The sequence below is a fragment of the Vanacampus margaritifer genome, chromosome 16, assembly GCF_051991255.1.
Source record: "Vanacampus margaritifer isolate UIUO_Vmar chromosome 16, RoL_Vmar_1.0, whole genome shotgun sequence".
NCBI lineage: Eukaryota > Metazoa > Chordata > Actinopteri > Syngnathiformes > Syngnathidae > Vanacampus > Vanacampus margaritifer.
This window is the reverse complement of record NC_135447.1, coordinates 930,129-942,502: the sequence shown is the minus strand read 5'-3', so window position 1 is coordinate 942,502 and position 12,374 is coordinate 930,129. Positions and strand designations below refer to the sequence as shown.

The 12,374-nt window shown below is 43.2% G+C and overlaps 1 protein-coding gene across 9 annotated transcripts in view; it reads left to right on the top strand.

The window, feature by feature from the left end:
- fryb (furry homolog b (Drosophila)) overlaps positions 1-12,374 on the top strand; it is a 41,036-nt gene that overhangs the window by 8,426 nt on the left and 20,236 nt on the right. For all 9 annotated transcript variants that reach the window (XM_077546914.1, XM_077546913.1, XM_077546916.1 and 6 more), the window contains exons 8-33: positions 689-857; positions 927-1,019; positions 1,359-1,457; positions 2,273-2,374; positions 2,462-2,565; positions 2,944-3,052; positions 3,135-3,221; positions 3,490-3,794; positions 4,253-4,360; positions 4,608-4,848; positions 5,198-5,362; positions 5,493-5,579; positions 5,666-5,925; positions 6,150-6,339; positions 6,496-6,620; positions 7,440-7,497; positions 7,573-7,664; positions 7,897-8,069; positions 8,351-8,511; positions 8,602-8,712; positions 8,837-8,991; positions 9,981-10,080; positions 10,187-10,358; positions 10,523-10,785; positions 10,972-11,118; positions 12,127-12,295. In XM_077546914.1, coding sequence (XP_077403040.1) covers positions 689-857; positions 927-1,019; positions 1,359-1,457; positions 2,273-2,374; positions 2,462-2,565; positions 2,944-3,052; positions 3,135-3,221; positions 3,490-3,794; positions 4,253-4,360; positions 4,608-4,848; positions 5,198-5,362; positions 5,493-5,579; positions 5,666-5,925; positions 6,150-6,339; positions 6,496-6,620; positions 7,440-7,497; positions 7,573-7,664; positions 7,897-8,069; positions 8,351-8,511; positions 8,602-8,712; positions 8,837-8,991; positions 9,981-10,080; positions 10,187-10,358; positions 10,523-10,785; positions 10,972-11,118; positions 12,127-12,295 — 3,845 coding nt within the window. The remainder of the gene's footprint in view (positions 1-688; positions 858-926; positions 1,020-1,358; positions 1,458-2,272; positions 2,375-2,461; positions 2,566-2,943; positions 3,053-3,134; positions 3,222-3,489; positions 3,795-4,252; positions 4,361-4,607; positions 4,849-5,197; positions 5,363-5,492; positions 5,580-5,665; positions 5,926-6,149; positions 6,340-6,495; positions 6,621-7,439; positions 7,498-7,572; positions 7,665-7,896; positions 8,070-8,350; positions 8,512-8,601; positions 8,713-8,836; positions 8,992-9,980; positions 10,081-10,186; positions 10,359-10,522; positions 10,786-10,971; positions 11,119-12,126; positions 12,296-12,374) is intronic.

Sequence of the window (12,374 nt, the reverse complement as noted above, 5' to 3'; positions counted from 1 at the left end):
TCTAAATATAGTTCGGCGCCGCCATGTTGATACACATCTCCCATGTTGTCCGTCACAAACATCACAAACTCAACTAAAGTAAGAATGAAGAATTCCCCACATGCGCCGATACCACCCAAGAACAGTATGCGCAGTATGTACTGCAATGTACTGTATATATATACATATACAGGGTGGGTCTAAAGTATTGCTAGTTTGAAGCAAAGGAAGGAAGCAAATTAAAAAGCATGTCTGAAGGAAGGCAGTAAGAAAGGTAGGAGGCAAAAAGAAAAAAAGCAGGTCTCAGGTGGAATGAAGCAAACCCCAACTTGAAATCCTAAACTTTAATTTCAAACCCTAACTTTCACCCCTAATCTGAAACCCTAACCCTACCTTGAACCACTTATATGAAAGTCTAGCCCTAGTTTGATACCTCAACTCAGGCTTGACACAATAACCGTGTCTTGAAACCCCAACCCTGATTTGAAACCCTAATTTGCACACACTAAGCCTAATTTTAAACCATATTTTTTAACCCTAACCCTGGCATGTAAAACATTTAAAGCCTGTTTACATTATTTCCCTAAAAATAATGAGTGTTGAAGCCATTGAGCATATATAGAGAGTATATAATCGGTCTGTAAATGCCTCATGGTTTGGGCTATATGGGTGTGAGCAAAGGCCCACTTTTTTTTTTTTCTCCGTCCAGGTTCCCAGCCGTGAGGAAGAAGTTCATCTCAGAGCTGAAGGAACTGCGTCAGAAGGAGCAGAGCCCCTACGTCCTGCAGTCCACCATCAGCCTCATCATGGGCCTCAAATTCTTTCGCATCAAAATGTACCCGGTGGAGGACTTCGAGGCCTCTTTCCAGTTCATGCAGGTAACAGTCGGAAATACATCTACGTGGATCTTGATGTGGTGGAACTAACCTCTTCTGCTGTGTGTTTAGGAGTGTGCGCAGTATTTCCTGGAGGTGAAAGATAAGGACGTTAAACACTCACTTGCCGGACTCTTTGTGGAGATCCTTGTACCTGTCGCTGCCGTGAGTTATTTACTACGAATGAGGCACTTTTTTCCTATATCTATGCCAGCAACATATAGTGACACGCAAAGCAATTAAATACTCTCCCACAGGATGGTAGGGTGGATTTTTTTTTTTCTCAGTTGATTTTTAAAACATCAGATGGGCCAGGTCATTCGTCAAGTTAAAATTTGCATGTAATGTCTTTTATAATAACAGAATAACCATTTGTGTTGTGCCACGGTGACACTTTTCCTAATGTAAAGTGTGCGCCTTGACTCAATAAAGATTAGCAAACACTGACGTTATCAGTAAGTTTGTCTAACTCTTTAGCCTCTCTCTCTCTTAACCCTCTCGCAGACGGTGAAGAACGAGGTGAACGTGCCGTGCCTGCGCAACTTTGTGGAGAGCTTGTACGACACCACGCTGGACCTGTCCTCCAGGAAGAAGCACTCCCTGGTGAGCCGCCGCTGCCTCCTCTCCCTCCTCCTCCTCCTCCTCCTCCTCCTCCTCCTCATTAGCAGCAATTTGTGCTGCCACTTACTGCAACATGTAGATGCGTATCTCTCGGTGGGGAGGAAGCGGGAGTGGGAGGGCCGTCAAATTAGTCTGCTGTATGACAAAGATAGAGACAGATGTTTACACACATACTAACATGCACGCTACACTCATTTACATGCACTATAAGTATGTGTAAACAGCAGAACAAATAATTAAAACAAAAGGATTTCATGGTTCCTACTACAAAGCCTGCCTTGAATCCCTAACCGTAGTTTCAAAAGTAAAACGTTAACCCTTGCCTGAAACCCAAATTTGAAATACTGACCTGAATTTAAAATCCTAACCCTGAGTGGAAACCAGAATTTGAAACACTAGCCCGAGGTTGACATCCTTGCACCTGATTTAGAAGCCCTAACTTGAAGCCGTAGCTGTCATTGGCTCTCATGTAACTATGCTTATGCAAGCTACACATGCATGATCCTGAAAATGAAAATGAAACTAAAAATGAACTGAAAATGTGACACCTCCACAATGTCAACATCACTCATGAATTTATTTAATTTCATGCCGGCAACCTGCTTGTCAACATGCGACATCTCTTCATAATTGTTATTGTTGAAAGATATTAAACGCGCTGATAACCGCTGATGACGCGTTTCTGCTAAGGCTGGGCAACTTGGCCTTAAAATAGTTGAATCATCAACAATTAATGGATAAATCAGTGAAATAAATGATCCCAACCGCATTCTCATTATTGTGCGTGTGTGCATCAGGCGCTGTATCCTCTGGTGACATGTCTGCTATGCGTGAGCCAGAAGCAGTTGTTCCTCAGCCGCTGGCATATTTTCCTCAACAATTGCCTGTCCAACCTCAAGGTAAAAAAAAAAATCTTAACACTAACAACAATGTTTATTATTGATTTATATTATTTAATTATTTTTTTTAATTGTATTTGAATTCAGAATAAAGACCCCAAGATGGCCCGTGTGGCTCTGGAGTCGCTGTACCGCCTGCTGTGGGTTTACATGATCCGAATCAAGTGCGAGAGCAACACTGCAACACAAAGGTGACAACTCATGTTGTGCTGTGCGGCAAGTAATAACACTGGATTTTAAAGCAAGTTTTACAATTAGACAGCCAATGGGCTCGTCAAATGTGTACCGGGAGGTCATTCCATAGTTTGGGATCAGCAAAAAGCGCTATCCTCTCTGAGCTTCTGCTTGGATTTCAATATCTCCAGAATCAGCTGGTAACGGGCAGGAGTGTAGGATTGGATCCGCTCAGAGAGTTAAGGTGGCGTGAGACTTTTTCAAGACTTGAAAACATAGCAGAATTGCAAAATAAACTCTGAAGTAAATAATCCCAAATGAAGGTGCCACCGTACAGGTAAATTTCAACACTTTTGCATATTTGTAACACTTTGGTTTGTGCTTCCCCCGCACAGTCGCCTGACATCCATCACCTCAACTCTCTTCCCCAAGGGGAGTCGCAGTGTCGTCCCCCGAGACATGCCGCTCAATATCTTTGTCAAGATCATCCAATTTATCGCACAGGTGTGTAGGATGTTATCAAAGCGGACATTTGTGTTACTACTGTGTATGTGTTTCAACACCTGCGACATCTGTTTGTGCTCAGGAGAGGCTGGATTTTGCCATGAAGGAGATTATATTTGATCTTCTGAGCGTGGGGAAGCCCGCCAAAGCCTTCAGCCTCAATCCAGAGGTATGATTTGCTTTTATTGGACAGCTGTGCTTCTGTTTTTCACCAACAAGGGTTTGGTATATGATAAACAGTAATAGGGTGGACAAAGTAGTCTGGGGGCCACAAGTTTGTGTTGCATTAAAGACCCTGTAAAGTGAATTCAGAGGTTTGTCTGTAGTAAATATATTCTACTATACATGTTTGAAGGCTATTGTTGAAAACATTGTGAAAAGACTGCTCAATTGTGGAAATATCGTGTTCAATTGTCTTCATCTCCATTCTACCTCAGCGTATGAACATCGGCCTGCGAGCCTTCCTGGTCATCGCCGACGCCCTGCAGCAGAAAGACGGCGAGCCTCCCATGCCCAACACGGGCGCCACGCTGCCCTCGGGCAACTCACTGAAGAAGAAGAAGACCTACCTCAGCAAGACCCTCACCGAGGAGGAGGCCAAGCTCATAGGCATGTCCTTGTACTACTCGCAGGTGCGCAAGGCCCTGGATAACATCCTCAGGCACCTGGACAAGGAGGTGGGCCGCTGCATGATGCTCACTAGCGCGCAGATGCTCAACAAAGAACCGGAGGACATGATCACGTACGTGACACAATAATTATAGAGTCTATATAATTATATACATTTTTTTTTTAACAATTTATAACAGTTCCTACATGTATTTTGTGTTTTACTTTTCTTTTATTGAGTACCGGAAAGTCCCAGAAATAAAAGACAGAGATAGTGTTGAGTGCCCCAAATTTTTTCCACCTCATAAAAAAAAAATACAGCAAAAAATAAATAAAAAAATGAAATGGTCTTCTTTTTTTTTTTTGCTTTAAAAAGGTCATGCCCTTTTTATTGTTCACGGTCAAATCGGTTTGTTCATGTTCTTAGTTACAGATTGTAACCAAATGAATAAAGCAATATATTTCATATAGTGAAATGTCATTAACATTCCCCTTACTCTGAATTGCATTCAAATTAATTATTTAAACATGCAAACATTGTTTTGTATTGTAGTGTTTTTGTACTCTCTCATTGCGTTTCATCTTGGACAGGGGTGAAAGGAAGCCTAAAATTGACCTGTTCCGGACATGTGTTGCCGCCATTCCTCGCATTCTCCCTGACGGATTGTCCAAACCGGAGCTCATCGACCTTCTCTCACGGTGGGCTGGCGTGCGTGATAGGGCCCAATTGTGATATTAATTCCTATGTCCAATTTTTTTGTATTTTTTTATGACCGTCTAGTTCCATGGACAGTAAAATGCAAACACATGATAATGCTATTTATAGTCATAAATCATTGTGCATATTGCACATTCATTTTAAATAAAGTTCGGATGCATCAACTCAGAGCAAACACAGAACTCCTGCACCTTGTTTAATTTCCTTCCTTGTGTCATCCCGCCGCAGACTCACGGTGCACATGGACGATGAGCTGCGTCTAATTTCCCAGAACTCCCTTCAAAGCCTGTTGCTGGATTTCTCCGACTGGAGGGAAGACGTGCTCTTCGGATACACGCACTTCCTGTTGCGCGAGGTCCAAGACACCCAGCAGGGTCTTCAGGATGCGTCGGTAAAGCTCCTGCTGCAGCTGCTCACCCAGTGGAGGCTGGCGCTGCAGCTCCAAGGGAAGATGCGAGGCGGCGTGGAGGTTCGTCGCCGAAGCTTCTCCTTATTGTTTCCGCTCTGAACTTAGACTTTGGCTATGTTTGGATTCAGTCAGTGAATCCACATTTATTTTGAGGGCCGTTTTCTGTGATAGGTGAACATTTTGATTAATGGCTTATCCATCCATTTCAATGGGAAAATATGATTTGAAAAATAGTGTTTTCAACTTTTCAGTTGCAAACATGGTCACGCAACGAGTTAAACTTGTATCTCAAGGCACCACTGTACTCATTTCATATTCAGCGCTACCAAATGGCCAAATCATTACATAAGGAGTTATTTGGAACACAGCCTTAGTTTTTATTCATTTTGTCCCCTTTCTGGTCACTCAGGCAAGTCCCAGAATGTCTGAGCGAAGCCCTCACTGCTCGGTGCTTCACGCCGTGGAAGGTTTGGCTTTGCTGCTACTCTGCTCGTGTCAGATAAGCACCAGGAAGCTGGCGGTGGGCGTACTCAGAGAGATTCGATGCCTGTTCACCGCGCTCGGGCATGCAGAGGTAACCACATCTGCAGCTTTACTAACTTCATATTGTCTCTTTGCTTTTGATATCTTACGTCCTGACTTCCTTCATCTTTTAAGACACAGGTCTTTTGTGTCCTCAATCTTTCTGAATGTCTGTTCTGCAGGACGATGACAAACCCATGATCGAAGTCATGGACCAGTTGAGTCCGGCGGTGATGGACAGCTTTGTCCACGTGGCCATCTCCGACTCAGTACGTAACATTCGGACCACCGCCGTCGTCATCGTCCCCTGTCCGCCCTCTGCAGCTTCTTGCTCTGAACGCTTTTATCCCTGCAGTCCACCTTACCCATGAGCCACCACGTGGACCTACAATGGCTGGTGGAGTGGACGGCACGGTTGGTGAGCAGCTCCTACGACGTGAAGAGCCCCAGCCACGTGTGGATCTTCGCCCAGTGCCTGAAGGACCCCTGGGTGCTCTGTCTACACATCTTCCTGCGCCAGGAGCACCTGCCAAAGCACTGCCCCGTTGCCCTGGGCTACGCCTGGCCCTACGCATTCACGCGGGTGCAGCTGCTGCTGCCACTCGTCGACCCCAAGTACGTTGCCTATTGACACCTGCTTCAAATTGAATTGAATTCTTTATTTGCAACATGGAAAAAAAGAACAACAAAGCCATTTGACCTTATATTCTTGTGCCAAATGTCGATGCCATCATCTGTCATCTTCATCTAGCTTTTCTCAACTCACCACTTGAGAATCACAGTTCTTAACTGCCACAGTCGCACTAAAGCGCACGTGCTCTTTTTTGGTGTTCACATAGCAGCCCAGTGAACGCAAAGAAGACCAGCACGGCCAGCTCCAGTGACAACTCCATGTCTCTGTGGCGGAATTACCTTATCCTGTGTCTCGGGGTGGCCAAGCCCAGCATCATGTCACCGGGACACCTCCGAGCATCCACTCCCGAGATTATGGCCACCACCCCCGATGGCAGCGTCACCTATGACAACAAGGTGTGTGCTTGACCATCATGTCAAAACGAATTCCCGTAATCAGATAATCAGATGTGTGCATGACTTTTCTTGGACTAAATCAAGTGCCATTTCCATGTTGTTTGTCACAGATTCTGAAACTGTGCTCTCATTTTTCTCACTTTTGTGTGGACGCAGGTGATAGGCACGCCATCAGTCGCCTGGCTTCTGAAGCAGCTCGTTCCACTGATGAGAGCCGAGAGTCTGGAGATTACAGAGTCTCTGGTGTTGGGCTTCGGCTGCACAAACGCACTCGTCTTTAGGTATGATGCCCAGTATGACTGGGCAATTAATCCATTTGATCAATTATTTGATGTCTGATTTTTGTCAGGATGCTTTTATGTGGCTTGTGTAATTCAATGCACATCCATATTGATGCACACTAACAAAATTGCTGCAAACAGAGAGGAGCTGGTTTAAAAAAACAGTCTGTTTTTTTTGGGTTGATATATTTAGTGTCTTTTCCAGACCTTCAATGGCTTTTTTTTGTAACTTATTTTTTTGTTATTTCCAACACAACAATTCAAAAACAAAAGCAACAAATGATCAGTTCAGTTGTTATTATATAATGTCCACTTTTCCCAGTGATTTTCATGTCGCTTGTTGCAGCCTTATGATATACAGTATGTAATTCTCTCCATCATGGGAATTTATTTTACAATGTCCTTCTAGTTCTTTGGTGTAGGTGGATCTTCTTTATGCCACTTTCTGGTAATACCTTTTTTTTTAAGATGCAAGCAAAATCTTTATCAAGTAGTGGTCTTTATGAGGAAAACCCCTCCCATTAATGTGTCCCAAGTAAATCACCAAACCCACTTATGGCAATTTGTTTTCCAAAATTTTCACAATTTCTTCCCCGGTATCTTGCCAATACTGCAATCATTTGTTGCATTGCCAAAAAATATGCGAATGAACGACAGCTTGCAGTTGGTGAGCCGATTGGAAAGCTTTTTTTTGGTTCTTCCAACAAACATTTTCCATTTCTTAGAATTCGTAGCTCTCAAGTCACCCAAAAATAATTTTGAAGGCACATTACCTAACAGTAGCATGTCTTCTTCTCATCTTGTGGTATGTTATTCCAGGGAGCTCATGGAAGAACTCCATCCGCTCATGAAGGAGGCCCTGGAGCGCCGACCTGAGGTATAAGAAGATGAGGAAGATCTCGTCAATGTCAGGCCAGGCAGATGATGTTTAACATGTGCGTCCGACTTTCAGAACAAGAAGCGACGAGAGAGGCGGGATCTTCTCAGGCTGCAGCTGTTGAGAATATTTGAACTGTTGGCCAACGCAGGAGTTATCAGTGACAGGTGCAATAAATCAACAACAACCAATACTACGTCTGTATGAGATGAAATTATATGCAACCAAATTTGCCAATGTGTCAAGTGACCATGCGATTTGTTTGGGTACTTTTCCTTTTTACTACACATTCCATACCCTTGATCTCCAAATCAAATGCCACATTCATTCACGCATGGTCAGTTTTTGACCACTTACATACTGCAGCTGTAACAATGACATCCACCCGCCGATTTGCAGCACCAATGGGGCACTGGAGCGCGACTCAATGGCACTGGGGGCCTTGTTCCTGGAGTATGTGGACCTGACACGGATGCTCCTGGAGGCGGAGAACGAGAAGGAGATGGACGTGCTCAAAGACATTAGGGCTCACTTTAGCGGCATGGTGGCCAACCTTATCCAGTGCGTGCCCGGTGAGTCACACAATAATACCATAAGTAGCAAAATCGTCCGAAGAAGCTGGGGGAAAAAAATCATAGAATAAAATGTAGTCTTAGTAGAAGAAGTACTCGTGGTTTAAGAGGTAATGTTTTTTAGCAGTATAGTAGTAGGAAAGAAGTAGTAGTAATTACAATAGGAGTAATAGTGTAGTAGAAGAAAAGTTCTAGTAGTAGAAGTAGTAGTAGTAGTGATAATAAACAGTAGTTAGTAAGCCTCTAACACGCTCTCTGCATGTGTGTGTGTGTGTGTGTAGTCCAGCACCGTCGCCTCCTGTTCCCCCAGCAGTCTCTCCGCCATCACCTCTTCATCCTCTTCAGCCAATGGGCCGGGCCCTTCAGCGTCATGTTCACGCCCTTGGACCGCTACAGTGATCGCAACCATCAGATCACTCGCTACCAGTACTGTGCTCTCAAGGTCAGCTTTGATGGAATTACCGACCCCCAAGTCGTCTTCTTCTTATCAACCGCTTTTGGGGGTGCTGACATTTCAGTTTCTCTCGCCCAGGCCATGTCTGCCGTCCTCTGCTGTGGTCCGGTATTCGACAACGTGGGTCTGTCCACTGACGGCTACCTCTACAAATGGCTGGACAACATTTTGGCCTGCCACGACAAGCGGGTACGTCGGAGTAGGAGAAGCAATAGTAGCGCTATCAATAATAACTAATGGGAGTAGTAGTAGAAGAAATTGTAGTGTCACACATGCTCCAGATTGTTCCTGAGCATGTGTGGTCCCGCCGCAGGTTCACCGTCTGGGCTGCGAGGTGGTGATCCTGCTGCTGGAGCTGAACCCGGACCAGAGCAATCTGTTCAACTGGGCCGTGGATCGTTGCTTCACCGGATCCTACCAGCTGGCGTCTGGATGTTTCAAGGCCATCGCCACCGTGTGCGGGAACAGGTACCGTTTTTTTTAAAGTTATTATTTGATAATAATTCAAATGCAAAATCTATTTAAAATACTGTTGCCTAGATGAGATTTTTAATCATTTAATGACTTATTTATTTTGTGTTTTTATTATTTAATCTAATTTCTAGTGAAACCTATTTAAATTGCTGTTGACTTTATGAGATTTATATGATTAAATTACTTATTTGTTCATGTATTTAACAGGGATGTGATTTTTCCGCTAATTCGCGGAATTCCGCTTTTTTTTTTTATCTCCCCCAAAAAAAAACAAACAGATTTTTTATTATTATTATTTTTTTATTTATTTATTTTTTTTAGTAGTAGTAGTAGTAGTTCATTGTGTATGCACATGACTCCGACAGATAACATCTTCTGCTATAACAAAGACATTTGTGGTATGCTCTAATATGAGTTACTTTTCATTTGGTCATGATACAATTATTTGTTCATGCAATTTGAACTCTTCAACATTATTTATGTGTTAACTTAGTAATCACATGAGTTAGATATGATGATATTCTCAGTGATAGTTTTTAAAAGCAAAGGCAGTCCAATGTTTTTGAATGTGACTGATTTTGAGTTGACTAAAACTGCCATTTTATATGGGATAGTTCAATATACATTGAAAATTTATGCTGTTGTTTTGTCTATTTCTTTGTCATGTGAGTGCATTGAAATTACTTAAAAACACGGAAAACCCATGAGCTCCATGTCCCCCCACCAGGGCACTGCCCTGGACCTAGCTGGGTGCCAGCGGTCCCCAGACCCCCGGCTAAATTTTCAGATAATTTCACTTTGGTCAAATCACATCCCTGATTTAATGTTTCTTTATTATGTATTCATAATTATTTCATCATCAAATCTATTTTTTTGTACTGTTGCTTTTAGGACATATTTATTTATTTATGTTGTTTTCTTATTTTTTTATGAGAATACAGCTCATTAAACTCAATTCTAAAAAAAATGTTTTGTCTGGCTAGGAACTACCCGTGTGACCTGGTGACACTGCTCAACCTGGTGCTGTTCAAAGCGTCGGACACCAGCAGGGAAATCTATGAGATCTCCATGCAGCTGATGCAGGTGCGTTATTCATTTTTATCGTCTGCTTGGCATAACAGACATATGATATGATATGATATGATATATGATATGATATATGATGCCATATGATGCCATATTTATTCAGGTGCTGGAATCCAAGCTGTGCGCATACTCCAAGCGCATTGTAGAGCAAAAGCCTGGCAACATCTTATACGGCACACACGGGCCTCTGCCGCCTCTCTACAGCGTCAACCTGTCGCAGCTCTCCAACCAGCTGGCAAGCATGTACCCGGAACTCACGCTTCCGCTCTTCTCTGGTCAGTAATACTCACACCATTCATAATGTAGTAGCCATGTTGATGTAAGAACTAAAAGAAGTTGTTGCTGTGTATCTGGGTGGTTTGATTTCTGAGTGTCACCATCTTCATCATGCTGTCATTATCAGCTGTGTAACTTTTCCTGTGTATGTTTTGGGGCACAGAAGTGAGCCAGCGCTTTCCAAGCACGCACTCCAACGGCCGTCAGATCATGCTGTCATACCTGCTGCCCTGGCTGGGCAACATGGAGCTGGTAGACACGGGCCTCCTTCCGCCCGCCTCTAGCCCCTGCACGCCGGACGAGGAGGTCTCTCGTGGTCCGCCCCCGAGTATGGCGGGCCTGTCGCTCTTCCTCAGGGGCAACGGCTGGGGCTCCCTGCAGGCCACCTCGCTGGTGCTCAACAACCTCATGTTCATGACAGCCAAGGTGAGATGCGCCATTTACCGTCGCTGCTGTTTCCGTAAATTCATACATGCTACCGAGTCACGTTCAAGAAAGTTGTTTGTACCTTGAAAGTGTTCAAAAATGTCTATAATTTGCCAGACACCTAAGCATGGCAGTGTCTGTCTTTCACAGCTTTTAAAGAGGACGTTGTGTCTTTTGTTCCCGCAGTACGGAGACGAAGTGCCCGGGCCGGAGATGGAGAGCGCCTGGAATGCTTTGGTGTCCAATGAACGCTGGAGCAACAACTTGAGGATCACCCTACAGTTCCTCATCAGCTTGTGTGGCGTCAGCAGTGACACCACACTCTTGCCTTATGTCAGTAAAGTCACCCCTTTAACACTCAAACATGCTCATACCGATTTCCAAAACACATACCTTGCAGTAAGTAGTTCATGGAGTATTCCTTGTAGAAGTAGTAGTTGTAGTAGCAGGCAAAAATGGCTGATGGCCAGACATTGCGTTGTAATAGGAGTTGTGGTAGTAGTATAAAAAAAAATGTTCCACAGTAATTGTAGAATAAACATTGGTAGAAAAAGAATAAGCATTATTAGTTGTAATAGTAACAGCAGTAGTAGCAGTCATAAAGTAAGTAATAGTAGTTGACGAAGTAGTACTAATAGAATGATATGGTGAGTGGTGGTAGAGGAAGTAGTAATAATAAATTAATAATTTATTAGCAGTAGTAGTAATATTATAATAGAACATTTACTAGTAGTAATAGTTGTAGCAATAGTATAAAGTACCGTAGTAGTAGTAGTAGTTGTGTGGTATTTGATGTCATGGTTTGAAGTAGTATAAACAGTAAGAATAAATTGTGGTAGCAATAGTTGTAGTAATAGTAGAAGAAGGACTAGTAGTAGAATTATTAAGTAGTTGCAGTATAAAGTAGTAGTGGTTGTTGTAGTACTAGCAGTTTTATGAGTAGTAGGAGGAGAAGAAACAGTGGTGGTAGTAGTTGAATAATTTGTTCTATAAAGTAGAATTAGTAGTAGTGTAATACTAGTAGTACACAAAGAAGTAGTAGTAGTATTGGTAAAAGAAGTAGTATTTGCAGTAGTAGTCGAATATTTTTTGTAGTAGAATAGAAAAGAAGTAGTAGTCTGAAGTCAGTACTGTAGTGTAAGACTAATAATAGAAGAAGGAGTCATGGTATAAAGATATAAATAGTATCGACTACTTATAGTAGTAGTGGTGGGAGTAGAGTATCAACGTACTGGTATCAATAGTAGAAGTACTAGTAGTTAAGTGTCGTAGAACGAGTAGTATTAGATATTATTATTATTATTAATAGTATTAGCTGATGATCCCCGTTTGTGTTTGCAGATCAAGAAGGTGGTGATCTACTTGTGTCGCAACAACACCATTCAGACCATGGAGGAGCTCCTGTTTGAGCTTCAGCAGACAGACCCCGTCAACCCTGTGGTGCTCCACTGCGACAACCCGCCTTTCTACCGGTTTGCTGCCAGCAACAAGGCGCCCACCTCGCAGACAGGTCAGACACCGCGCCGCCCTCCTCACTTCCCACGTCACGTTTGATAAGACACTTGTGAGTTTCTTCATGCGTGTGTGTG